Source organism: Podarcis bocagei, assembly GCF_964188305.1.
Source record: "Podarcis bocagei genome assembly, chromosome: 15".
NCBI classification, from domain to species: Eukaryota; Metazoa; Chordata; class Lepidosauria; order Squamata; family Lacertidae; genus Podarcis; species Podarcis bocagei.
The window spans coordinates 32,888,328-32,915,999 of record NC_138141.1 but is presented as its reverse complement, the minus strand read 5'-3'; the positions used below and the strand labels follow the sequence as shown (position 1 = coordinate 32,915,999).

Genomic DNA, 27,672 nt, shown 5'->3' with positions numbered 1-27,672 from the left:
TTTGGCTCCAGAACAATCGAAACCCGGGGGTGAGTGTTCTGGTTTTTGAACATTTTTCGGAAGCTGAATGTCCATTGTGGCTTCCGCTATTGTTTCTGGCACGCTTGCAGCAATTGGAAGCCGTGCCTTGGTTTCCAAATGTTTTGGAAGTCGAACCGAATTCCAGAACGCATTCTGTTTGGGAACCAAGGTACCACTGTATACTCATCCTTGAGCAGGAATGGAGAGCCTTTGGCCCTCCAGATATTGCTGAGCTACAACTATCGGGCAACTTATTTTGTGGGTGGGTGGAGAAATGGGAGACAGGTTTTTCTATGTAACAAACCTTTTCCAACCTAGCAACTTCCAGATGTTTTGAGCTGAGACTTCCATCATCCTTCCCCAAGAATCCAAGTTGATGGCGTTCACTGTCTCCTGCGGGAAGGAGTTCCGCAATTTAACAATGCAACTGTGTTAAGAAGGACTTTCTTTCATCTCTCCCGAATCTTCCAACAGAAGCCCTGAAATGGCTATTCATGCTTGCATACGCTTCCCAGGGGAAGGCTGTACAACAATTTTATTTTCCTATAAATATGCATACATCTGCATCATGTATGCCTGAATTAATACAATATGATGCATGGCAAAGTCTCCTTGATCATGCTTCTAGGACAAAAGGAAGCGCCAGAATCCCATAAGCCCCGCCCACTCCCTCGCCCCGCCCACAACCCCTCACCTCTCCGTGCCCTCGCGACGACGGTTGCCCCTCGATACGTCCCGCCCCCTACTGCCTAGAGGCGACGTCGATTGGCTGCGCCTACGCAGGGCGAGATGTGGGGCTCTGCCGCGGATTGGCCGGAGCTGTTTTCCGGAAATGCCACTCTCTCTTCGTTCCCTTCTTATTCCTCGGCCCCCACAGCGCCGCTGAGGGGCTTCATTCGCCGCTGTTCTCGCCGCCGCCATGAGCCGGCGGGCCTCGGTCAGCGACTGCCTGCGGGACTGGGAGGAGCTGCAGGACGGCTTCCAGCGCGTGCAGGTGCCGTCCCCCGACCTTCCAGGGGAGGGGAGGGCAGGATAGGGGTGGGGAGGTGGCGGGAAGTGACATAATGGGGAGGGGAGTGACGTTACTCGAGCTGCGGGTGAGGTGGCGGGACCTGACCCCCGGGGTGGGGGTGGGGGTGGTGGTTCTAGCTCGGTATAAAAAAGATAGAGGTATTCTGGGCATGTGCAGAGTGCCTTCCCCCTTTCTCTCTGTGTAGCAAGAGTGCCTCTGGGGATGTGCTGAGTGACTTTGTGTGTTGAGTGCCTCTGGGCATGTGCAGAATGCCTCCCGTGTTTTATGTATATCTGTGGGGCGAGAGCTCTTTGGACGTATGCATAGTCACTGAGTTGACAGAGAGTGCCTCTGGGCATGTCCAGAATGCCTCCCCTTGTGTGTTTATAGCAAAATGTCTATGGCGGGTGCTGAGTGTGATGAGTGCTTCTGGGCATGTACAGAGTGCCTGTCTGGCTTGTGTGAAGAGGAAAGCAGCTTTGAGCATATCTGGACTCCTTTGTCTCACTTGGGACTTTAGAAATAAGCAGAGGTTTGCATCCTGCTTTTCCTCCAATGTCTTTTGCCCACTCCAGTTTTATCTTCACATCTACCCTGAGGTAGAGTGTGCAGAAGAAATGTGTTTGATTGGTCCAGGGAAACCAAGTCAGCTTCATGGCCAAGCGGGTCTCCTGAGTCCTTGTCTGAACCTTCTTAACTACTACGTCCATGTGCACGTGAATGTGAAGAAAGTACCCCTCCTTCTTTCTTTCCTCCTTCTGCTGTGTGTGAAAAGTAAGCAGCATTTATGAGCATGTGTGGAGCACTTTCCTATCCCATCCATAACTTTGAAGAGGAGCACATCCTTGGGCATGTGCAGAGTGCTTTCTAATTCTGCTCCCTCTGTGGGATGGAGTGCTTCTGAGCATGTGCACAGTGCAGTCCCTGGCAACATGGTTGAAGCTACTAAGGAGCACATACAGAGTATCCTTCCCCAGTATTAAATAAAAACAGTTGAACAATAGGGCTTTTAATCAGTGGCTACTAGTCCTGATGTTTAAACCTCATTTCTAGTATCAGAAGCAACATGACTCTGAACACAAAATTGCTGGGGGGGGGGTCTTGTAAGCTTTTCAGAGGCCTAAGAACCTAAGAAGAGCCTGGCGGCTGGATCAGGCCAATGGCCCACCTAATCCAGCATCCTGGCCAAGCAGTTTTCCCATTGAGAAGCCTGCAAGCAGGAGCACAACAGCCCTCTTCTCACTTGTGATTGCCAGCAACCAGCATTTAGAGGCAGGCTGCCTCAGATGGTGGAGGTAAACCATGGTGGTTGTTGTGGCTAGAAGCCTCAGATAGCCTTTTCCTTCATGAAAATATAGAGCCACTGTCAAAAACAAGATGATGGTCTTAATAGGCAGACTGTGCTAGACATATTATCTTAATTAATTAGTTTTGTCCCTCTTGGGACCCTTGAAGAAGCCATGCCCTCTTGTAGCTCAGTTGTTTATAATCCATGCACACAATCCTGCCTTACAGTGTCTGCTCAAATGTTTTATACAGCCAAAAAACAAAACAAAAAAACGTCCTGCAGCAAGAACTGGGACAGAATTTGTAAACGATGCTGTACTGTATTGCAACATGATAGCATCTTCTGTGGTTTTTTGGAGATGTACATAAGTTTGCGAAAGAGTGGATCATGCCATTTCTAAGATAGGGCTATCCACCAGCAATTCAGAACATAAGGGCATAATGGATCTTCTAGATTCCTTCTCTAGAAACCAGCAAGAAGGATGTGAGCACAACTGGCATTCAGATACATTACTGCCCCCAGCCATGGAGACAGAACATAGCCATTGATAGCCTTCTCCAATAATTTCTCCTATCCTTTTTTTAGAGCCATCTAAGTTGGTGGCCATCCCTGCCTCCTGTGGGATTGAGTTCCATAGTTTAACCATGTGCTGAGCGAAGGAGGACTTTTTTTTAACCTGTCCTGAATCTTCCAACATTCAGCTTCATTGGATGTCCACGAGTTCTAGTGTTATGACAGGGAGAACAACTTTCCTCTGTCCACTTGCTCCATGTAATGCATAATCATATAAACTTCATGTAGTGTTTAAAAAAACCCTCATTTAAAAACCCTTCAACTTAAAAAAAAAACATTTTTAGTTCATCCAGCTGGGGCTGATGGGAGTTGTAGTCTGGGTAATACTAGGTCAGGGGAGGCTGCTTTCACGGATCAAAATATTTCCAGATCGCTAACTGGTTGATCGGCTAAACTTCACAGCCATAATTGATGTTGTTTTGTTTGCATATGTTATCTCATGGCAGCACTGTCAGGTTATTTATACGCTGTGGACACCTGGCTAGTGGCCATCTTTGTGTGCCCTGTGAGTTAATGACTGAGGAGTGTGGCATTAAAGTCATTTTACGTGCTCACCACAGAGATGCAAGTGATCTCTGGATCACCCTGGAATCTGGAATAATTAGGACATACCTTTTTAATGATCACACTGAAACTTAAATAATGGCAGAGTTCATTGCTCTGCCTCTCTGATGTACATTTGCCTCAGATGAAAGTTTATTCTTCTCTCTTGCAAAATGCAGCAGATTAAGCAATGCCCCCCCTTTTCCTCGAACCAAGAGGCTCGGTTGTGACAACTCCCTTTCCCCCTTCCTATGCGTGCAAGAGGAGGCGATTAGAAACTTCCATTTTGTTCCACCCTCAAGTAGAGGCTTTGTTGCCTTTGGGGACTTTCAGACAGAAAGGGTAGATAGAAAGAAACGTGTTACGTACAACCAACTTTGGATGGGAAAGCAGCAAGCCTGCGTATATAGATTATAAGTGGGTAATGCAGAACCCAATACTAAGAATTTGTCAAGAATGTATAACTTGCTGCTGAAATGGAATACACAAGATGAAACGGTCAAATCGGCTATGATTAAGTGGGCACAGGACATTGGTCATAATATTATGTTTGCTGACTGGGAATGGTTGTGGAACACCGGTATTAAATTCACAGCATGTAATGCCTTAAAGGAAAACATTATGAAAATGATATACAGGTGGTACATGACCCCAGTCAAGCTAGCAAAAATCTATCATTTGCCTGATAATAAGTGTTGGAAATGTAAAGAAACTGAAGGTACTTTCTATCACCTTTGGTGGACATGCCTGAAGATTAAGGCTTTCTGGGAAATGATATACAATGAAATGAAAAAGATACTTAAATGTACTTTCTCTAAAAAACCAGAGGCATTTCTCTTGGGCATTGTCGGCCAATTGGTGCCAAAGAAAGATAGAACTTTCTTTATGTACGCAACGACAGCAGCAAGAATACTCATCGCAAAGTATTGGAAGACACAAGATCTACCCACCCTGGAAGAATGGCAGATGAAGGTGATGGACTACATGACATTGGCTGAGATGACTGGCAGAATCCGTGATCAGGGAAAAGAGATGGCGGAAGAAGAATGGAAGAAATTTAAAACTTATCTCAAAGACTACTATAAACTTGATGAATGCTAGAATGTCGAGGTTTTCAGAAAGAAAGGGTTACAGCGATATAAGATTAGATTAAAGAAAAGATTAAGAAGATAGAGGTTGGAAAGAAATATTTAGAAGTTGCTAAAAATTATGGACATTGGGATGCAGAAAGGGGGGGTATGGGGGAGTCCGGGAAAAGAGGTTTATGAAAAAATGTTATGAAACTATACGTGTTTGTATGTCTTTGTATGTGTTTGTTTTAAAAAATTTTGTAAAACCAAAAAAAAAATTTATAAAAAAAAAATATAAGTGGGTAATGCAAGCAAACACTACCAAAAATTTCCTGGGAGTAAGCCCATTGCAAATGAGCCTCCTTGTCCTTCTTTTTGGCTGTTTAAGGCAGCCTTTGCCAACCAGGCGCCCCCTTCCCCAACCTTTTGGATTCCAACTGTGCCGTTGTTGGGGTTGGGAGCAGCGGTGCCCAAATCCTGACCTAGGATGTCAGCTTTCAAAGCTGGGCTTGGGGATGCCCTTTGAGGGAGGCTGGAATTGGGACAAGAGCTTCAGCTGGAGGTGCTGCTAGGACAGGTGGCTGATCTCCAGGTATTTATACCAGGGCGACTCAGAAGCTTTGTGCTGCTTCCTGATCACAGGGGCCAACACTGTGCAGCCCCTGCTGTGTCCAATGTCAAAGTGTGTGTGCATGTGTTGGCCTGAGTGGTTAACTGGTAATAATAGTAATAATACTAATACCCTGCCCATCTGGGCAGCTCCCAGCAGAACAGTAAAAACATGATAAAACATCAGACATTAAAAACTTCCCTAAACAGGTTGTCTCCTAAGTCCTGACTCATTCAAGAGAAGAGAGAGAGCCTGTGTGGTGTAGCGGTTAGAGTTTCGGCACCAGGGTTCAAGTCTCCCCACTCAGCCACGAAGCTCAATGGGTGACCTTGGGAGGGTCAGTCTTTGCCACTCAGCCCTAACCGACCGCACAGGATTGTGGGGATTAAGTGAGGAGCAGAGAACCATGAACACCACCTTGAGTGCCTTGGAGGAAAAAGTGGGATGTAAATGTGATAAATGATAAAATACATTGGAATGAGGGTGATGTAATAATGAAACCTCCCTTCCCCTTAAAGAGGTTTTAGGCTGCAGCCTCAGTTGACACCCTTCCCCCCCCCCTTTCTCTCCTTCCTGGCCAGGAGACTCACAGGCTGTACAAGCAGAAGCTGGAGGAGCTGACCAAACTCCAAGATGGGATTTCCAGCTCCATCAGCCGGCAGAAGAAGCAGCTGAAGGAGCTCTCTCTGGCCCTCAAAAAGTATGTTGAGGGCAACTGCGGTGGCAGCACCTGCTTCCCTGGGGGAGGTTGCTGTGGGTCAATTTGTGGCTTAGCTACTGGAGCCACCAGGACCGCCTGAGCATTGCTGAGTCAAGTATCGCTTGAGCAATGTGGGTTTAGCAACCAGGTGGGCAGGGACTGTCATCTAGTCCTGCAGCTTGCAACCTTTTGGGTATGTCGACTCACAAGTCCAAATTTATTTGGTATGGTGACCCGTCAGTTGTTTATTGCAACGAGTGTCAACAAAGCAAGATTATAGGCCAACAAAACAAAAAGGTGTAGGAGAAGGTATTCATCATACCAGTTAAGGATTGCAAGCAACAATTATATTCTTTTTATAAATGACCATTGCTAACAACCCCACAGTGCAAAAGCAGGGTACAGTATTCTGTCACAGCACAGACAAAGCAAGCAAACAGTAATAAGAGAAAGAAGTGGTAACATACCAGCAAGAATCAAGGTATCCATTTTTCCTGAACTGGCACGGAGGGTGAATGTTGGGCATCTAAGCCTGAAGCGTAAGAAATAAATTCTCACATTCTGAGTTCTCCATCCCTCTAGCGACATGTGATTTATGTGTTATTTCTTCCACAACAGCCAAAGTCCATAAGTTCTTACACTGCAAAGAAAAATGCCGATTTTTCCAGGTTTTCCCTTTCTGGGCTACTGAAATTGTAGTTAACTGCCCTTCTAGCTCATCATCAGATGGACATGGGGACTTAAATCCACCACCATCACTGAAAATCTTAGCCATCTATTATCCAGTATTTAAGATTTCAACACCACAAGGTCTGGAAGCTTTCATTAACAGAAGAGCGAATTAATCAACTAGGTTAACTGGGTGATTAAATGAAGAGCACCTTTCCAAGCAATTAGGCCATGTGTCATTTACAATATATACAGTTTTAATGCAAGTACAAAGATCTGGAGATCTTAGGAGAGGCCTTCATCCCATGTGTGAGAGAAGGGAAAGTGCTTTTTATACGATGGTGATTGATGAGACACACGGAGAAGTATCCCTTTGAAAAAGCACATGTTTTCAGAACTATTGTGTCTTTTTGTATGCAAAAATTTTCCAGGCTTCATGAACGTAGATCGGGGTGCCCAAACCTTTTTCAAAGAATGCCAGATTTGATGAAGTGAACATGCGTGAGGGCCAGCCAAAGTTGTTGAGAGCTTTTTTTAGGATTTTACCCCACAACATATATTGCCACAGGGGCTGCATTAAAGCGACCGGTGCGCCAGATTAGGCCCCCAAAATGGACTTCAGGCATGCCTGACATAGATGGATCTCTTTCTTGGTCGGCAGCCAAATCCTAAATTAACTATTACAATAAACTATTGTATATTCTGACATTAGAGGGACTGGTAGATGGGGTGTTTCATCTCCTGTTCTGCCTGACCCTCTTTAAATAGGATAGCAGCTCCACTTGGCTTCCAGCTACACTGCAAGAGCCTTCAAGATGTGGCTGTCCACTCTCCCCAGTGAGGTCTTTGGCACAAGGCGTTTGATGGATGATTATTTTGCTGTTTGTTTGTGGTGTGTTTCTGCTGCTGTTTCATTGGGCTTTGGATGCTTGCATGACTTCTCTTGTGCTGTTTTGCCCAGGTGCAAGTGCTCTCTTGCCGACAACAATGAGGAGGAACCGAAAGAGTCCTTCCAGGAGCTCCAGAGCATGATCAAAGAGCGGCAGGATGTCTTCTTTGAAATGGAGGCCTACTTGCCCAAGAAGAATGGGTAAGGACCCACACCCTCTATTTATAAGAGCATCAGAACTCTGCTGTTCGACCAATGAACGCTCTCAGAGCGGTTGCATACAATCAAGCTGTAGCACACAAGGAAAAAGGCACAGAGAGGGAAGAGGGGGAAGCAAAACTCAGCTGCCGGTTCTTTCCAAGTTAAATAGTACTTATAATGAATGGAGGTTAGCTCTGGAAGTCCAGCAGCTGGGAGGTTGATGGGACTCTGATGGCTCCCACCCAACACCCTTTTTCTCCAAAGTGACCCACCAGATGTCTCTGAGGGAACTCACTTGAAAGTAGCCTTTCAACCTAGTTGGTTGGCTGGTTCTGAGTTTTTAATATTCTAAGGGAGACTTCCTTTAGAAAGAGAGGCTCCATTTTAGCCATTTGCAGCTGACTGCTGTCAAGAGAACAGGAAGATGTTCCTCCTAGTGTGGTCCTACATCAGGGGGTGGGGAACCCTCCAGGTGCTGTTGGACTACAGTTCCCATCAGCCTCAGTGAGTGGTTGGGGACAACGGGGGTCCCAAATCTGGAGGGCTCCCAAATCCCTCAGTCCTGTCCTAAATATCCAGTGTTTGTAATGAGCGCACACACCCCTTTACAATTCTGCATTTGACTGTTTTCATAGCTTGACATCTCATACCCTAAACGCAAGCGGGCCTGAGACTTCATGCAGGAGAAGGCTGTCAATGGCTCTGCTCTGCCTCCACAGTCAGAGGCGGTAATGCTTCTGAAGACCAGCTGCTGGAAACCACAGGAGGGAGGAGAGTTCTTTTGTGCTTGTATCCTGCTTGCTGGTTTCCTGCAGGCATTTGGTTGGCCACTGTGAGAACAAAATGCTGGGCTAGATGGGCTACTGGCCTGATCCAGCATTGCTCTTCTTAAGCTCTTAGGACTTTTTCATTACTCTTGTGCAACACAGCAGACTGCCCTGCAGTCTGAGATGTTGAGTGCACTTGGTGTGTGGGAGCAGTTTGGCTTGCGGTGTGTGTGTTGCAGAGGTGTATTTAATTATCTCCTCTTTCTGTTGTGATCCAGGTTGTACCTGAGTCTCGTGCTGGGGAACGTGAATGTCACTCTGCTCAGCAAGCAGGCAAAGTAAATGCTGATCTCCTAACGCTTTGCTTCATTGCTTGCCTTGTGGTTTGCACTCATATGGACTATGAACTTGTTTTTTGGGCGGGTTTGTTTGTTTTGTTGAAGGCTGAGGTTCTTGGGATGCCTGGTGCCATGCTCATTACCCAGTGCTGCTTCCTTTCTTCCACCTTACAGTGGGATGGAATTGCAGAATGCTTGCAATCGGGTCTACAGGAAATGTTTGTAGCTGAAGGAGAATTTGGAGACTGGGGTGGGTGGGGGCAGAGAGATGGGACGGTCAGCTAAAATTCAGCACCAGCAGAAGCTGAATTCTGTGGTCTGCATTAGTTATGCAAATAAGCAAATGCTTACATGATTTCTCATTTTGCATGCTTCTGTCATATGTTACTATTTTGCATAACTTCTGGTTTTGCTACTTATAAGAGGGGCACACACGTTGAAACCCACCATCACTGAAAATCTTAGCCATCCATTATTCAAGATTTAAGATTTCAACAGGACTTGCTCACCTGCATTCCAGTGTGTTTTGCCACCATGAGGGCTAGAAGCTTCATTAATATAATAGCTACAATGCTTAGCTGATTACTCAATCAGCATAACTGGGTGATTAAATCAAGAGCTAGAGAAGAGAAGAGAAGAGAAAGTGAGATGGTGATTGATGAGACACATGGAGAAATGTCCTTTTGAAAAAGCACGTGTTTTCAGAACTATTGTGTATTGAGAACTTTCCCAGGCTTCAGGAACGTAGATGAATCTCATTATTTGTCCACAGCCAAGTCTGGAATTCAGTTGCTTGCAAAGTCCTGCAACTGATAGAGTTCACTGAGTTCTGAAGTCTGGCAATTTTCCAGCTTCTTCTTCAGATTATCTCTTTCATTCGAATCTGCAGTGGCAACAGATAGCCTTCAACAATTCTTGCAATTCCTGAAATCTCCTACCACAACCCAGACAGTTTGCTGTAACCTGAGCCTTTTTATACACAAAGTTGTTTGCCAGATCTGCCCGGTAACACAGATAAGTCACAGGATGCCTGCAGGTGCATTGTGGGGACTGAAGCATCTCTACTGACTCATGGAGAATTAAACCAGTAACTGCATTCTTCAGCGTACCTGGAGAAAGGCATCTTCCATTATCTTAATGCCTAGGCAGGTTCGTTTGGGGGTTGGCCAAGCCTGGGTGCCAAGCCACAAAGAAAAGCTTAGGCTGAGCCCTGGAAGCTGGGTGCTAGGCAAAGTCCATTCACTGCTCTGCCTCCCTGTTCTAGGTTCAGGTACAAGGATGAGTATGAGAAGTTCAAGCTGTACCTCACCATCATCCTGCTCATAATCTCCTTCACCTGCCGGTTCCTGCTTAACTCCAGGTGAGTCTGCGGCAGCCTTGGATTGGGACCGCACTGCCAAAAGTGAGCCATCATTCCTATCCCTGCTCACTTGAATGACATCCCTCTGAAGCAGTGGTTTTTCTTTCTTCCTTAGAGCATTTGCACCTTGCTCTTTGGCCCAAAAGGCTTCCGGAGAGCCTTATGTACAATCAGTTATAAACAGGAAAGTCCCTGCTTGCAGGCTTACAATCTAGAAACACCACCACCACACAAAAACGGGGGGGGGGGGGGCAGAAATCAAGCTGAGGAACCCATTCTTAAAGAGTTGTTCTCATAAAGACCAGCCAGCGCCGTTCAGGATTGGGAAGTGCCTGATGGAGCTGGTCTTTCGGCAAAGCTGATGGAGCGAATCCTGCTACTGCCCATTTCTCCCACTGACACAGCCTGATGGGCTGGCTGCCCCAGGCACCAGTTGAGGGGGGAAGAGGCCTGATAGGGCCAGCCTACCTCTCCAACCCGAGGTTGTTAAAGGTTGCAGGGTGCCTTGCAGGCAAAAGAAGGAAGACCAGTACGAACCCCTTCTCTTCCACCATGCACAATAACCCTTTCCCTCTCTCACCACTTGCCACAGGGTGACAGATGCAGTCTTCAATTTCCTCCTGGTCTGGTACTACTGCACCCTCACCATCCGTGAGAGTATCCTGATCAACAACGGGTCCAAGTAAGTTGTCCAGAACCACCGAAAGCTCTGGAGGCAGAGCTGACAAGATGATGAGCCAGGACGGTGTCCCCTGACCGGCTGAGCTTTCCAAGACTTTCTCCAAGTCTTGCTTCTTGAGATCAACCTAAACTGGCAATGCCGGGAGCGGAAATAAGGACTCTTGTGCTTACAGAGACGGTGGTAGGATAAGAAGCTGCCAGTGTTCCACCTGGCGCAGCTGTGCCTGCTGTGATTGGCAGCAGAAGCCATTCCTAGACCTTCCGTCTGACCCCTAACTAGAAGGGCTGCAAGATGGAGCCTGGGATCTTTTCCATGGCCTCTCCTTGTACAGCTGTATATTTTGGATAGTTGCTTCTTCGCTATGCATTTGGGCGCCTCTTAAGAGATGCCCATTCATCACGATAGTTCCTGAGATCAATGAGAAGATATCCTTCCATGATTGGATGCCATTTTGAATCAAGATAGCAGACTGAAGCTTTCAAAACTGCACTGAGTTTAACCACTGGTTTCAAAACGGCACTGATTTTTTATTTTTTGGTCACTTAGCATGCACAAACAATGCCAGGCTGTTAGCATTAATATAAATATTAACAGCCTGGTTGTTTGCCTATCTCCTCTAGGTCCCTTTGTGACTCACACTGATAGGCATGTTTGGGCAGGCTGACATTTCAAAGACAGCACCTGCACGTTTTGCCCCTTAATTTTTCCTACAAGGCCTGGAGACTTCCTTTTTTTATAAAAAAAAGAAAGAAAATGAAAGCTGAGAGTCTGGGGCACGGGCACCTGCTTGGTCACCTCTAAGCCCAAGGTGTTGCAGGTTGCCACTGGCTGTTGCATCTGGCAGCTTGATAGCCCTCCTTGGAGCCACGTTGCAGCTGCCTGTTGATGTTCCCTTGTCATCTTGAGGAGGAACTCCCAAGCAAGTGTGCTGAGCTGCAGGGCTTAAAGTTAACACTCTCTAACAAAAGTCCCGTCCCCCCTTGTGTTTCCCCAGAATTAAAGGCTGGTGGGTTTTCCATCACTACATCTCTACCTTCCTCTCCGGCGTCATGCTGACTTGGTGAGTCCTCAGCTCAGCATCCTCTCTGCTGCCATTATATGATGTCCTGGTGGCCATCAGTGGTCCCCTGTGGCTCAGAGGCCCAGCTCACATTCACCTGGATTTCTGCATACAGTACTGGGGGCCTAACTCTGCAGAACTCCCTCTTGGCTGAGATCAAGCTGGCTGGCCCCCTTCATTTTATTTGTTGCACTAATATCCCACCTGTTCCTCCAAAGAGCTCAGGTTGGCGTGCATCTTTCGCCCCATCTCAGTTAATCCTCTCAACAGCCCTGTGAGGTGGGTTAGGCTGAGAGGTGACAACTAGTGAGTTTTGTGGCTAAGCAGGGATATGAACCCCGGTCCAACACTCTAACCACCACATCACACAGGTTCTCAAGGTGTTGTTTTATCCAGTAGTCATTTTAAATAAACATTTTCTGATTTTTGTAGTTAACTGACTTCATCTTCTGCAAGGTTTCCTGTAACCTCATGAGATGCTGCTTAGAAACCATGGCATTAAGTAGCGTATAAATTGTCCCAATAAATAAGTAATAGCATAGGAAGCTGACTTTTACAGAGTCGGACCCTTGGAGATTTCAGTGATTGAACCTGGGACCTTTTTGTATGCAAAGCACAAGATCTATGGCTCAGCTACAAACTTTCCCCTGTGCCGAGAAAATGTAGGTTTGTGCTGTATATTTCAAGACTGTGTGTCTCTGTGAATGTATGGTTACACTGTACAGCTCAGTGTGCTCCCCTAGTTAAAGCCATCACTGGTGGTGGAAGTGATCATATCCTGCTTCAGTGGGTTCCCTCGGTTAAACATGTGCATAGGAAGTTTGCCTTGCCCAGCATTGTTGAAGGAAGCTCTCTTGAACCTTCTTTGAAGCTTTCATCTGCTGTGCCCGTTCTTCATTTTCCTGTTGACTTGTTTTGCCTCAAGCATTGCCATTACATGGAGTCAGGGAGCAATTTTGGCCCAGCAGGCCAGAACTTTATCTGAATCACACCACACCAGCCAATTTTTACAAGTGGGTAGGACCGCCCTGCCTGATGTTAGGACATCAGATGATTGACAGGTGTGTGGTGCCGCCCACCTGTCAAAGTTGCTGCAGGACGGGTGGGGAGATAGCAGCCAGGTAGGATTGAACTCTAGGTGCATCAGCTCCCACACTTCAGAACTCCCTGCCTGTTGACACCAGTCAGGCACCTTCCCTGTGCTCTTTTTGGTGCCTGCTAGAAACATTTATGTTCTGGCAAGCCTGTCCAGATATGTAGAATCTTTACATGTGTTTTAATCTGGGGTTTTTTTTAGCTTATCACTGATTTTAATTCTTATTTGAATGTTCTGCATAGCTTTTTTTTTACTAATTGTTTTTATTCCTTTTTTTGAAAATCACTCTGTGGTTTTCTTTAACAATCATAGACTCAGAGAACTGCAGAGTTGGAAGCAACGCACAGGGTAATCTCGTCCAACCCCCTTCAATGGCGTTGAAGGCCTAGATGGAGTTTTGCACCCACTTTGGGCTGCATTCCCAAGCAACCCAACTTCGAGAAGACCTGGTCTTGGTGCGCTGGAGGGCTCTACTGACCTCGCAGCGTTCCTTCCAGCTCTACAGTTCTATGAGACTACGATTGTTAGAGAAAACCACAACGTGATTTTCAAAAAAGGATAAAAACAAACAAGCAAAAAACCCCTCAAAGTGTTAGATAAATTGTATGAAATGAATACCTGCTCCACAACGGGAGCAGGTTGTCACAGTTGGGGGGCCCAATTTGGCCCATGGGATGGAGGGTCCCCACCCTGCACTAGGAGAATGGGTTATACATTTCTAAATGAGCATACTTTCCCTTTTCTCATTTTCTCTCCCCCCACCCTCCACCTGATCACACTTTCTCGGTGTCCTTGCAGGCCAGACGGTCTCATGTACCAGAAGTTCAGAAATCAGTTTCTCACCTTCTCCATGTATCAAAGTAAGTGAAGCTGCCCACAAGGAAGCAGGAAGGTCAGCTGAGCACCCTTGAGCCTCAGAACCATGTGGGTGGGGCAGCGTGCTTAATTAGCCAAGCACGTTTTCAGAAGTGGGCTACGTGAACTAATTTCAGTAGTGCTAATTTCAGTAATTCCATTCTTGAGTAGGATACAGGCCTCCAGTTCCACAACATGTGCTTGCGAGCAGACATGTCCGGGTGAGACTAGCAAAACTTTCAGATTTCCTTGTTGAGAAAGAAAGCGGTTTGTTGGATGGAATGGAAAGGCAGGTGTAAGGAAGCCTTTTATAGCCCTGGTGGGCCAAACTCCATTCTAGGGTTCTGAGGGCCACCTGACAGCCGTGGGCAGGGTCAGAGGGAACTGAGCAGAGCAGATCATGTAAATTTTACCTTCCTACATTTGACTGGTTTCTACACACATCTCTCTACCTGTAAGATAGGTTAGGCTGAGAGGCTGAGACCAGCCCAAGGTCGCACCCAGTGAGCTTCACAGCTGAGTGGGGATTTGAACCCTGGTCTTTCCTAGACCCTAGTGCAACACTAACCACTACACCACGCTGCCTCTTTACGATTCAAACTTTTGTCCCATTTCTTAGCAAGCAGAAAAGTCTGTTTAAAAAAACAAAGCTCAAATCCCCAGGACCCTCTTGAAAAATAGGGAGTTGGAAGGGACCCAACAGATTATTATCTTTTTAACCTCTGATGCTCTAAAAGCCTTTGCAACGTCTGAGAAGCCAGGTTTTGGAATTGGCCTTCCAGGCCGCTCCCGACAGTGACCCTTCTCACCACCTCCTTCCAACAGGCTTTGTCCAGTTCCTCCAGTATTATTACCAGAGCGGTTGCCTGTACCGGCTGAGAGCCCTGGGTGAGCGGCACACCATGGACCTCACAGTGGGTAAGTGGCATCTCTTGCTTTGGCCTCCTCTCCTCTTGCTGAGGAGGCAAACCTCTCCAGGCTTAGGAGAAGCCCAAGCTTAGGAGAGGCAAGCTTGTGACCCTTCAAGTTGTTGGACTCTGCATTCCCATCGCCACTGCTGGCTGGGGCTGATGGGAGCTGCAGTCCAGCTGTGAGATCGTTGCCACTGCTTAAGACTCCTGCCGCAAGGTGTAGTGCAAGAAATGCAACTACCGTATTGTTCGCTCTTTAAGATGCACTTTTCCCCTCCTAAAAAGTAAGGGGAAATGTGTGTGTGTCTTATGGAGCGAATGCAGGCTGCGCAGCTATTGCTGAAGCCAGAACAGCAAGAAGGATTGTTGCTTTTGCTGCGCAGCAATCCCTCTTGCTGTTCTGGCTTCTGGGATTCAGAATATTTTTTTTCTTGTTTTCCCCCTCCAAAAACTAGGTGCATCTTATGGTCTGGTGCATCTTATAGAGCAAAAAATACGGTAGTTTCACTTTTCTGCAACATACCTTTTTTTCTCTCCTGCCACCTGCAGAGGGCTTCCAGTCCTGGATGTGGAGAGGCCTCACCTTCCTGCTCCCATTCCTCTTCTTTGGCCAGGTAAGTGTGCCGTGGCATTTTGGGGGAGGGCATCTAGGAATGGTGGGATGTCAGGGACTGGACTGAGGGAGATGAGACTGAGGAGGAATGGTGGAGAAGCGCCCCCCTCCTCCTGACCTTCCCAGAGGAGAGGAAGGCAGTAAGTACAGTGGTACCTCGGAAGTAGAACGGAATCCGTTCTGGAAGTCTGTTCGACTTCCAAAACGTTTGGAAACCAAAATGCGGCTTCTGATTGGCTTGTGAAAAAGATTGGCTTTGTTCTTATTTATTAAATTTATATGCCACCCTTCGTCAGAAGCCCACAGGGCGTTTTTACAGTGTACACTGCAAATAACATAATGTCATATTGATGCAACATAAAAGAATAAAATTATTATAAGGAGTGCATAGCACGCTGCAGATTCTCCTAACAACATAAAAAGGAGAGAAAATCAGCAACACGGTATCTCAACTGCAAAGGCAGCACACAAATACAGAAGCTTCTCTGAAAGAAAGCGACCCATATCTCCCCTCTTCCTTTCCCCATCTCTCACCCTGGGAGATCTTCAATCCCCTGCCTCTCACTCGGGGTCCTTCCACCAACCACCTGTCACTTTCATGTGGCGTGGAAACTGTGGCGTATTATGTATTTATTTGCTATGTTTACATCCCACCTCCCCCCCCCCATGAGCTTAAGGTGGTGGTGCATGTGGGTCTCCTCCCTCTCCATTTCGTCCTCACAACAACCCTGTGAGGTAGGTCAGGCTGAGAGAGGCAGCGACTGGCCCAAAGCCACCCAGTGAGCTTCGTGGCCGAGTTGGGATTTGAACCCTGGTCTCCCCATCCCTCAAGTCCAGCACTCTAACCACTGGTCCACACTGGCTTGTGTAACACGTTGCAAATAAAATGTCTGTGCTCCCTTCTCTTTCCCTGACTCCTCTAGTTCTGGCAGCTTTACAATGCCCTCACCCTCTTCCAACTGGCCAGGCACCCAGAATGCAAAGAGTGGCAGGTAAGAGCTCCTTGGGGCAGAGAGCTACTTTTCCCTCTTTTGTTTTAACCCTGTGAAACCTTCAGAGGAGACTTCCATATATGCAGCATTAGGCTATTGGCCCAGCTAGGGTAGGATTGTCAACACTGACCCTCCTGAGGGCAGAAAGCCCTTCTCTTTTCTATCTCAAGGCCTGGTCCCCATTTTGAAGGCTGCTTCGGGGGGGAAGGGCTGGGGAACCTCTGGGTGGAGCCGTCATTTCCAACACCAGCCTCCCATAACTCCTTTCCCCCTTCCGTGCGAGGGGCAGGGTGTGTGATTTTGGTTGCCGCTGTGTGAACCAGCCGTGGGCTTCTCTGCAGGCTAGGTGCAACTTATAGATCCTATTCAAAAAGAAAACTAGCAAATTGGAAGTGGGAGCTTTCTTACTCCAACAGACTTTTGGGAACTGATTGCTTTTTATGAAAGGGCTGGTGCTGTGCTGTTTTTATTGTAATTATGTGTATGGTTTTTAATAGATCTTAAACTTTTGAATTCTGTTAGTGGTTTTTTTTTTAAAAAAACTATTTTTAAAAACGTCTTTAGCTGTACTTATTTTATTTGTAAGCTGCTTTGCATCCCTGTCAAGGAAAAAGGCAGGGTATAAATAAATTTATGATGGGATAGATGGTAATGCAGTTTGGCTAAATTAAACTTTAGCTGTGATTCCTGCATTGCAGAGGGTTGAACTAGATGACCGCTGCCGTCACTTCCAACTCTACAGTTCTATGATTCTATAAATGTCCTGCTTTCACTGGTGGGGGGGACGGACCTTGAGCCAAAAGGCAAGTAAGATGGGGGGGGGGGATACACAACTTGCTGGAGCTCTGGAAGCAGCATGTAAAATGAGGGGGGAAATAGAGGTTCTTTTGAACAGCTCTTGGAACAAGTTCAAAGAAATGAGATTCATTGTGCCACACTCTGGTCCTTGACCGCAATAAATCGATTCATTCATCGTGTTGGGTTTGTGACAGCTTCTTTCTTTGGATGGGGACAGGATGTCCACTCATCTCCAAGAACTACCATCTGGGAGAACTGCTGGGGTGACCCCCCTGCCATCTCCCCTACCCTCCTGGCAGGGCAAAGTCTCACCAAGTCTTAAATTCCTCCGGCAGGTGCTGATGTGCGGCCTCCCCTTCTTTGTCCTCTTCACCGGCAACTTCTTCACCACCCTGCGTGTTGTTCACCAGAAATTCCAGAACAAGGCCAAGGTGGAGTAAAGGGGGTGGGGCTTGCGGGGCCTGTCCCACCCCACTCTCCTTGTCCTCTCCCCCCACCTTCACCCCCGCCAACAAAACTGTATTGCCATCTGGTGTTCTGCCGTTTTTTCACCTGGCTGGAGGCAGCGCTGGTCCTGCTCCAGTTGGTCTTCAACGGACAATCCGCTCAGCGCTGGGCGCAACTTTCCCGGAGTCCACCGACTTTGAACCAGTGCTTCAAACAAAGTGGCGGGTGACTGGGCAAACTCCTGTGCCCTTTTCCACCGAGGACAGGACCTCGTCCTCAACGGTGGGAGGAGATTCTCCAGGATCATAGCAGCGTGCTGGAGGCCTAGATCCACCTACTTGGACATGACTCTCTATGGTACCCTTGGGCCCAACCCTCCTACGAGAGCAGGCGACGGATTGCCAACAGCCACCATGCTCTTTTCTAGCAGACTTTTAACAAGGAACCAGGTTCAACTGAGGCCACAGTATGAATAAGTAGTGAGGGTGTTGTGGGGGGCCTCCCCTGCCCCATTTTGAACCGCCTTGCAAGAGAAAGAAGTCTTTGCCTTTGCCATACAAAGCATCACTTCCTGCCTCGGAGTGCTGCTCTGCTCCTCAGAAGGGACCCTCGTCCTGCACCCTTGTCTGCTTTCTTACATCCTGAGGCCAAGGTGCATGGGTGGCAGAAGGGAGGATTGCCCCAGCCTTGCACGCAAGCAACCTTCCCCCTCCTATGACCCAGGAATGGTTCTTGGCAGTTGGCTGGCAGTGAGAAATGGATGGCTCCGCTGCTGAGGGTCCGGCGCTGCCATTGTTCAGAAGCCTCCAAAGGCTTTCAGGAAAGTGGGGATTAGGAAACAGCATGGTCTGAATTTGCTAGTAGGGGGACAGTGTCTTGTTCAAGCTTTGTGGTGTCTTTTGTGTGCATATCGATGTCTTCAGGAAGCTGGGAGGAGCTGGTCTGTGTCACAATCGTCTTAAAGAATGTACGCATGTCGTATTAAAAAAGGGGGGGAAACTATTGGAATAAAAGAAAAAAAGGGAAATGCCTTTGGTGCCTCTCCTGCCTTTCAACCAGCAAGGGAGAGGAGGGATGGGTCGGGGTTTTGCACAATCTCCATTGCAATGGCCAGCACCGTTGGCTATTAATGGGTCCAGCTGAACAGGAAGGCACATTTTGGGCCATTGCATAGTGATGAGAGGAGAGAGATGGGACATTGGGTGGCTTTTTTGGGTATCTGGGCAGCAAGAGAAAAGGATAGCTTCCATTGCGTGCCTTTGCATTTGGAAGGAACTCTTTCCTATCTCCCCCTGCCTTCCTGTGATGGGAATGTGTCCTTGAAGTGTGATAATGCCTCTTGCTTGTGTAAGCATTTTTTTAAAAAACACCCTGGTTTTGAGGGAGGGCAGCACAGTCTACTAGTCTGTTCTGCTCGTACCCACTCTAAAAGGTTGCCCGAAACAAATGCAGTCCTCAGGCTGAAAGCGATTCCTGAAATTAATGAGGAGTCTTGTGCAAGTGCCAAGGCACCTCTGAGCAGGAGCTTCTGGGAGCGCGTCAAACATCTGAGGGAAGTGCTGAGTTCAGCTTCCATTCATTCTTTTGAAGCAATGCCTCCATTTCGCAGGATAGCAGGTATTGCCCATCTGCTGCAGTCCTAAAGCAGCCAGGGAAGTGGCTGTGTTGAATTTCTGCTTTATCCTTGCTCCTCCCATGAAAGCAGCATATGTGAAATAGTAAAAGGAAAGAGAGGGGAAAATGCAAGTGTTGTTCAGGTTGTGCGATTTCTGCATGGGATGCAGTGTTTTGTACAGGACACACAGAGAGAGGCGTTAGGTATGCTTTGCCTGGAGAAGGGAAGACTAAGAGGGTGACCTTATAGTCATCTTCAACTATCTAAAGCGCTGTCCCCTGGAAGGTGGAGCAAGCTGGTTTTCTGCTCCTCCCGCAGGCAGGACCTGGGCCAATAGATTCAAATGACAAGGAGATTCTTCCTTGCAGGTTTTTCAGCAGAGCTTAGAGTGGCTGTCCGTCATTGATTATTGAGTTGCGTTTACTGCATTGCAGGGGGTTGAACGCCCCCCCCCGCCCCCCAGGAGGGGATCTCTCCCAAGTCTACAGTTCTGATCCCATGAGCTCTTCACTTATGGGCTTTGTTAAACTGTAAGCCTTTTGATGAAGTAATGATGGCCACCAATGTGAACGGCTTTAAAACGTTATCGGCAAATGAATGGAGGATGAGGGCAAGCAATGGCTGTGAAGCATCTGCACTATTGGAGGAAGTAGGTTTCTGATGGCCTGATCCAGCACGCTCTTATGTGGATGGCAAAAGATGCTTGGTTGGTCCCTATGAGCTTCGGGGGCTTTGAAAAGGAGTAGCAGACCACCACCCCTTCCCCTCACCATGGTAGTAACAGTGGTTCCCACACTTCACACACACACAACCACTTGAAAGTTGAAGATCCTTGCAGACCTGTTCAGAACGTCCCCCCTCTGTCTGCTGTACCTGTTGTAATGCACTGTGCCAGATGCCGTCTGGCTTTGTGGCTTCCTAAGCACACGATAGCTGAGCTGGTTAGAGCATGGTGTCAAGGTTGCAAGTTCGAGCCCCCATGGGACAGCTGCATATTTCTGCATTGCAGAGGGTTGGACTAGAATGGTCCTCAGGGTCCCTTCCAACTCTACAATTCTGTGATTCCTTCCTTCCTTACATTTCATACAATTCAAATGGTAACGCAGCGTAAGAAATAGTGCATTGGCTGTGCAGCCTCCCATCTCCAACCCCAAATCCACAGACCACGTTGTGGCCTCCAAGTGGACCTCAGCTTGGGAAACCCTGTAGTAAAAGCTCTCTCCAAATAGCCATCTGTAAAGATTAGCAGCGTTGGCGAGTGGGTTGCTGCCCACTACATGTGCCTTGATAATGTATCAACGAATGGTTTGGTGCATCCATGGAAGGTAAGGCTGGGAGCATCACTCCAGTTCCAGCTTCAGCTCCACAAGCCCCCACCCCACACAAGGCCTAAGAAGGAGGCAGAGCAAAAGAATCAGGCCATATTTTATTCCAAGAGCAAAGTCTCCTTACAGTTATGTACATTCAGTGGACAAGCTGCTCACCCCAGCACTCAATCCAAACGTACATCCTTGGGTACACACTGGCAGCTTCAACACGAACCGTTAAGTTGCATGGCTGGGGAGGCAAGCCACACCGGGACTGAAAAGCGTCAACACGAACCGTTAAGTTGCATGGCTGGGGAGGCAAGCCACACCGGGACTGAAAAGCGCCATGGCTGGGCTCGGCCATGGCGCACACATTTCTCATGGCGCACACATTTCTCATGCCAGGGGCAGCACCCCATCGGTCTCAGCAAGGGGAAAATGACAGGCGGGCCTAGGAACTGGCCGGAGGGGGCCGCCATGTCCGGAATGGGCTTCCCCACTGTTTTGGGGGGGGGGGAGGAAGGGAAATTAAGTGCCAACGAAAGAGGACTGGACAGCCAGGTACTGTCCTCCAGCCCAGACTGAACTGTGTTACCCTGATCCACTGCCACCCTCCATGGCTGTCTGCTGGTACAGCAGAGAGGGCGAGAGTTTCATCCAATGAGGCTGTAACAGGAGGGGACGCAGGCAAGAGGCAGGACTGCCATCCCCAGACAGGTGAGCCTGAGACATGCCAGCATGCAGCACCAGGTATCAGATCAGGACAGCCGCCAACCCAAATGCACACCTCCCGCGTTTGATCCAATTTCACACAGATGGTATAAGGTCTCCAAGCTTGTTCTAGGCACAGTAAGAAGTGTAGGGGCAGGGAGAAAAGAGCCCCCCTACGCTCACACTGCTGGCTTCTTAAATACATCGTTTTGCTCTCCACTTGACCCCCCACCCTGTTATCCTACTGGGGACCCCCCCCAACAGCACAGGTCACTGGTCACTAAAACCCAAAGCAATGCCATCTCTGGCTGCGGCAGGAGCACCCTTCACAGTAGCTTGGGAAAGGGTGGGGGGCGGGTCTGGGGGGCCTGATCGTTTCCCGCAGGCTAACTGAAAGCTACGCATCTTCCGAGGAGTTAAGAGGAAGGGGTCAGCACCTGAGTCCCGCTTTTGCAGCTTCTCCTGATGCAGAGACGCCCGCCAGATGGGACTGGAGCGAAGTTCCGTTTCCCAAAAAAATGAAAGTAAGTTTTGACATGTAGAGAAGAGAGGATGAAAAACGCTGCACACCCAGAAGTCCTCTGAGGAGGAGCAGCAGCAGCAATTGCAGAGAGAGAGAGAGAGAGCGCGCGACTGGTGATTCTGGCCTGAGGTGGCCTAACCCGCCCCCTGGAAAACCCTCCAAGTCGCCCTGCGGCACACTCTTAACATTGAATGAATGGGAGGGAGCGAGGAGGGAGCCAGGTGTGCACACCTGCGCACAGTCCCACAGGGGGGCAGGATGCGCAGCCAAGTGAGAGTCCCTTCCCTGCCCCTCCTGCAGCCCCCCACTGAGAACTGCCCCCCCTCTACCCAGCAAGCACCGCCCACCCTAACTCCAGACGTCCAGGGAGTAGCGCCCCTTGGTCATCAGCTTCTTGACGTAATCCACAGCCTGCTGCTGGTTCATCTTCCCATACTCAGCCACGATCTCGTAGAAGGTGTTTTGCACGTCGCGGGCCATGTTCCGGGCATCGCTGCAAAGAGGAAGACCCCCGCAGAGAGGGGGAGGTCCCGTTAGGTCAAGTGCAGCCCTTATTTATTGCATTCATACCCAACCTGGTCTCTCACTAGTTTGACAATCGAACCACATGGAAGTCTCTTCAGATTTGACTCAAGGGCAGGTTTTAGGATGCAGGTGGGCAGGGTGGGGAAACACACAGAGGGGTGAAATTTCAGTGGGCAGTTTCAGGTTAAAAAGGTAAAGGTAAAGGGACCCCTGACCATTAGGTCCAGTCATGACCGACTCTGGGGTTGCGGCGCTCATCTCGTTTTATTGGCCGAGGGAGCCGGCGTACAGCTTCTGGGTCTTGTGGCCAGCATGACTAAGCCGCTTCTGGTGAACCAGAACAGCGCACAGAAACGCCGTTTACCTTCCCACCAGAGCGGTAGCTATTTACAGTGGTACCTCGGGTTACATACGCTTCAGGTTACATACGCTTCAGGTTACACACTCCGCTAACCTAGAAATAGTGCTTCAGGTTAAGAACAGAAATTGGGCTCCAGCGGCGCGGCGGCAGCAGGAGGCCCCATTAGTTAAAGTGGTGCTTCAGGTTAAGAACAGTTTCAGGTTAAGTACGGACCTCTGGAATGAATTAAGTACTTAACCTGAGGTAACACTGTATCTACTTGCACTCTGACGTGCTTTTGAACTGCTAGGTTGGCAGGAGCAGGGACTGAGCAACCAGAGCTCATCCCGTCGCGGGGATTTGAACCGCCAACCTTCTGATCGGCAAGTCCTAGGCTCTGTGGTTTAACCCACAGTGCCACCCGCGTCCCGAACCTTCAGGTTAGGCTGAAGCAAACTGTGAAAGGAGTTTTATGTAACTTAATGCAGCCTCATAGGCAAACATTTTTCTTGGAAAATGAGCGGAGGACTCATTGCATCCAAATCTGGTGAGCAAGCCCTTGATTGAAACATCAGGAAGAACTTTCTGATAGTAAGAGCTGTTCAACAGTGGAATGGTCTCCCTCTGGAGGTTGTGGACTTTTCTTCCTTGGAGGTTTTTAAGCAGAGGTTGGATGGCCGTCTGTCATGGATGCTTTGGTTGAGATTTCTGCATTGCAGGGGTTTGGACTAGATAACCCGTGGGCTCCCTTCCAACTCTAAAATTCTACAATTCAAATCCTATGTCTTAATTTTTAATGGCTCACAGCTCAGTGACAGAGCAGAACACACCAGGTTCTGGGAGGAAACTCTGCTCAACAAATGGGTTTGAAGACAGATTCCCCATCGTTTTGGGAGACAGAGACATCATTTTCTTTCAACTGAAACACGGCTCTTGAGATACACAGCCTTTTGGTGGAGAAGTTCAGCTTCACCACTTCTCGAGAACTTTCAGTAAATACTTGTACATGAAACTGACTATCGTAAGCCAGGCCATCGGTCTGCCTTGCCCAGGACTGTCTCCTCTTACAGATATAGCTTCTGAGCTGGATTGAAGACCTGGAAGTTGCCTTAAGAGAGTCACCCAGGCCAACTCCTCTGCTCAAGGCAGCAACCGTCCTCTGCTTACATACCTCCTCACTAAAGGAGAGTCCACCTCTTCCTGAGCCAGCTCATTCCAGTCTCGGAGCAGCTGAGGCATTGAGGAAGTTTCTCCCAAACGTTTAGCCAAAAAGTTTGCTCCTGTGCAGTTCCCAGCTGCCAGTCTTGGCCTCCTTTTCCTGCCTGCTCCATCTTCTGCAGCTCAGAGAGGCAAAGGGACTGCAGCAGCTGCCTCAAGAGAGGGCTCTGCACACCCACAACCAAGCCCCCTACTCACCCGCACACGTAGATGTGCCCATTTCCTTCGTGGATCAGCTTCCAGACATTCTCCTTGTTCTTCTTCAGCAGGTGCTGGACGTAAATCTAGAGAAGCAAAAGCAGATTGAGGGGGTGGGACGGGGAACAGAAGCCGTTCAAGCTTGTGAAGTCTCCCAGTTGTATCCTCTGCAGCCGTATCGTAACTCTCTCTCTCAAAACACACATAGGCAAACTCGGCCCCGCCAGATGTTTTGGGACTACAACTCCCATCATCCCTGACCACTGGTCCTGTTAGCTAAGGATGATGGGAGTTGTAGTCTGGAGGGCCGAATTTGCCTATGCCTGCCTTAAACGCTTAAACAGATTTGCCTATGCCTGCCTTAAACGCCCTTTCCAAGTTTGCTGGGGCTGATGGGAGTTGTAGTCAAAACATCTCGAGGGTGTTGGGTTAGCATACCGTGTGGCATCCACTAGTAGCAGCCAACATGGTAACTTCCAGGTGTTGATGGACTCCAGCCCCCATCAGTCCCCCAGGAAGCACAGGGAATGGGATTATGGGAGTTGTATTCCAGCAACACCCAGAAGGCGTTACAGAATCTTATCCTCTGCTTCATTAAAACACACACACACACACACACAGGGAAAAGCTTCTAGTCCTTATGATTGCAAAGGTGACGTGGCACATTTAAACAGAGAGGAGCCAAGGGAAGACAACTCTGAGGAAGGGCCTAGGTGGGCAATTGCAGTGGCCCTACCACAAACTCAATCAGAGAGCATATATATCGGCTTGGCAAGAGTTCTTTGCCATGATGCCATGTTTCTCAGCTACACCTCCTCTCCCATCAGTGCAACCCCTTCCCACCCCCTGAATAGGCCTGTCAACCCTTAGAAGTGATTTGTGTGCTGCCTTTGTATTTCAGATGCCCCACTGCTGATTTCCTCCTCCTTTTTATGCTGATGCTCTTATGACAATTTGCATTTCACCTTGCATTCCTTATTGGAGTTGCATTTATATAACTGTGTTGATCCATATGCCGGACAGATAGGACGTTGTGAAATTTATGTCGCATGCGGTGAACCTCCACGTGGCCTTCAGATGAAGGACAGTACATCAATTTAATTAAGAGGAAGACAAGAATGAAAAGGAGGAGGGCGATGGCCTCCCTGCAGTGTCAGAATTACGCTTGACTGACAAAGCCCAGCAAAAATCAAGGGAGGTGCACAGGATCACAGAGTTGGAGGAAGCCCAGATGATTGTCTAGTCCAATGCAGGAATACCTTCTGAGGTTGGTCCCTGGAGAAAGCAACGTTGAGCTGAGTGAGGGCCCCTTCCTTGAGAAGCTTGGCCAGCTCCTCCTTGTAGAGGTAGTCCTCGTTCTCGTGCCGACAACCATAATAAAGCACCGTCTCGCCCACGTCCTTGCCTGGAACGGGAAAAAAATCCCATCCTTCACTCTGGTGCAACTTATTGACAGGCCTCTTGTGATGGAGGCTGCCCACTGCACCTCTGCGTGAAGTCCTGCTCTGAACTGGCCTCCCAATTGCAAGACTCATTTTATTTTATTAAACTTGTATCGTGCCCTTACAAAGGAGCTCAGAGACAAAGAAGGGGGTTGCGGTATGCCATCGAGCTTTCCCTCCCAAGGTGCCAGAGCCAAGACAGGGAGGAGTGCCCTCATTCTGATTTGGTTTCAGGCAACGCCAACATTGCCTGGTGGCGTTGACCTCCATTGCATCAGCAAGCCAGTTCAGAGCAAGGGCAACGCTTCATGCCCTTGCTCTGATTGGACTTCACAACATTGCTATGTCGCCTGGCAGCACTGGCCTACAAAGCACTGTTAAGTCAAATCAGAGCTCGACAGTGCTTCATGCACCCACCCCAGCACTTTACAGGGAAAAAGAACTGCGGAAGCCATGGAGAAGCCGGAGGTTTCTACAGAGACACCTCTCCATCTAAGTCATGCAAGGACAAATTTCAGGCAGGCAAGAGCAGTTGCAGCAGGCACAAAGCAAGGCCAATGAGCGGCCAGAGTCCCATAGCACTCTAGGCCTTGAGATCCCTCACCCCTAGTGCAGATTGTGGAATTCAACAACAAGCCATCACATTTGCCACTGGCATGGCCAATCAGAGCCCAGTAAAGGGGGTGGGCTTGTTTGGAACGGTACCCACCTTGCTGCTTGAGCCAGCCCCGCTCCTGGATGAAGCCCATGAAGGGGGCAATGCCAGTGCCAGGCCCGATCATCAGGACGGGAGTGCTAGGCTTGAACGGCAGGCGGAACTGGGACTTCCGGACATACATGGGCACTGTGGACTTGTGCCCGTTCTCGTTGGGCTGCTTGTTCTTCAGCCAGCTAGTGGCCACCCCTTTGTTGATGCGGTCCGTCTTGGTCTTGTACTCCACCAGCACAGCACAGATGTGGATGGAGTTGGGTTGCACCTGGGAAGTGGGAGAGAAAAGAGGGAGAAGGCTGTTGGTAGGCTTGGTGGAGGAGCTTCAAGTCACAGGCCTGGGCCGGTGACACTGGAGAAACAACCAGCGACGGTCCTGCAGATGATCACAGTGACCAAGCCGGGATAGAACGGCTCAGCAAGCCCTGTCTTCCTCTCCCTCACCCTTCACCCCCAAAGGTATCCAGGCTGCTGCATTAAAATGAAACACCACGAAGGGCCAGGCATGGAATGCCAACTGTCAGTGCAGCTGGTGTGAGGGAAGTAGGAGGTCAGTTTGACCAGTCCTAGGGGAGGAATCCTCCACTAAAAAATAAAAGGACCCCTGGATGGTTAAGTCCAGTCAAAGGAGACTACAGGGTTGTGGCGCTCATCTTGCTTTCAGGCCATTTTTAGGCATTTTCCCACAGACAGCTTCCCGGGTCGTGTGACCAGCATAACTAAACCGTTTCTGGAGCAGCAGAAACCAGAGCGCATGGAAATGCCATTTACCTTCCTGCCACAGCAGTACCTATTTGAGTACTAGAACTGGCATGCTTTTGAGCTCCTAGGTTGGCAGGAGAGACGCGGGTGGTGCTGTGGGTTAAACCACAGAGCCTAGGACTTGCCGATCAGAAGGTCGACGGTTCGAATCCAGTTGCTGGGTCCCTAATCCTGCCAACCTAGCAGTTCGAAAGCACATCAATGTGCAAGTAAATAAATAGGTACCACTCCGGTGGGAAGGTAAACGGCGTTTCCGTGCGCTGCTCTGGTTCGCCAGAAGCGGCTTAGTCATGCTGGCCACATGACCCGGAAGCTGAACGCTAACTCCCTCAGCCAATAAAGCAAGATGAGCGCCGCAACCCCAGAGTCGGTCACAACTGGACCTAGTGGTCAGGGGTCCCTTTACCTTTAGGTTGGCAGGAGCTGGGACAGAGCAACGGGGATTTGAACCACCAACCTTCTGATCAACAAGTCCAAGAGGCTCAGTGGTTTAGACCACCCGCGTCCCTAACCTCCACTAAAGGCTAGGGCTGGCAGATGGAAAGAACTGAATGCCACACATTAACCAGCAGACAAGGCCTGCTAGGGTGGGAACCTGGGGAAGCCCCGGAACACCTCCCTCCCCCCCTCTCCCTGCGCCTCCCGGTGCTCACCTTGGACGTCGAAGCGATGGAATAGTAGCGAGCCTGCAGGCGGGGCAGCAGCTCGCAGAGGTGGTCAATGGGGGGCCGGAGGGAGGGCGTGTCCTGCAAGATGGCCAGGATGTTCCTCCGGGCTTCAACGACCCAGCTGAGGTACAGCGACTGCGTGGATCAAGGAAAGAAGAG

The 27,672-nt window shown here is 48.9% G+C and overlaps 2 protein-coding genes across 6 annotated transcripts in view; one reads left to right on the top strand and one right to left on the bottom strand.

Moving 5' to 3' along the window:
* The first annotated feature begins 852 nt into the window (after positions 1-852).
* Positions 853-18,487, top strand: TMEM120A (transmembrane protein 120A). 2 transcript variants are annotated; one of them, XM_081173147.1, is made up of 12 exons: positions 856-1,015; positions 5,699-5,817; positions 7,448-7,576; positions 8,622-8,681; positions 9,946-10,041; positions 10,634-10,723; positions 11,718-11,783; positions 13,678-13,739; positions 14,560-14,652; positions 15,195-15,259; positions 16,182-16,250; positions 17,384-18,487. In XM_081173147.1, the coding sequence occupies exons 1-12, from the start codon at positions 941-943 to the stop codon at positions 17,486-17,488; spliced, it is 1,029 nt and encodes a 342-aa protein (XP_081029273.1). In that variant the 5' UTR covers positions 856-940; the 3' UTR covers positions 17,489-18,487. The 2 variants fall into 2 exon arrangements, with proteins under 2 accessions (XP_081029274.1, XP_081029273.1); XM_081173148.1 differs by lacking the exon at positions 8,622-8,681 and having other exon boundaries at positions 853-1,015.
* Positions 18,488-20,928: 2,441 nt separating this feature from the next.
* The window catches only part of POR (cytochrome p450 oxidoreductase), a 53,547-nt gene continuing 46,803 nt past the window's right edge, over positions 20,929-27,672 (bottom strand). For all 4 annotated transcript variants that reach the window (XM_081172999.1, XM_081172997.1, XM_081172998.1 and 1 more), the window contains 5 exons: positions 27,499-27,648; positions 26,084-26,351; positions 25,192-25,337; positions 23,933-24,018; positions 20,929-22,144 (listed from right to left, as the gene is read on the bottom strand). In XM_081172999.1, the coding sequence (XP_081029125.1) occupies positions 22,000-22,144; positions 23,933-24,018; positions 25,192-25,337; positions 26,084-26,351; positions 27,499-27,648 (795 nt within the window). In that variant the 3' untranslated portion in view covers positions 20,929-21,999. The remainder of the gene's footprint in view (positions 22,145-23,932; positions 24,019-25,191; positions 25,338-26,083; positions 26,352-27,498; positions 27,649-27,672) is intronic.

Excerpts from the sequence above, each read along its gene's own strand:
- TMEM120A (XM_081173147.1), top strand. The coding sequence starts at position 941 with ATGAGCCGGCGGGCCTCGGTCAGCGACTGCCTGCGGGACTGGGAGGAG. Across the intron at positions 11,784-13,677 it reads TCCGGCGTCATGCTGACTTG|GCCAGACGGTCTCATGTACC; the intron begins GTGAGTCCTCAG and ends GTGTCCTTGCAG. Across the intron at positions 16,251-17,383 it reads CAGAATGCAAAGAGTGGCAG|GTGCTGATGTGCGGCCTCCC; the intron begins GTAAGAGCTCCT and ends TTCCTCCGGCAG.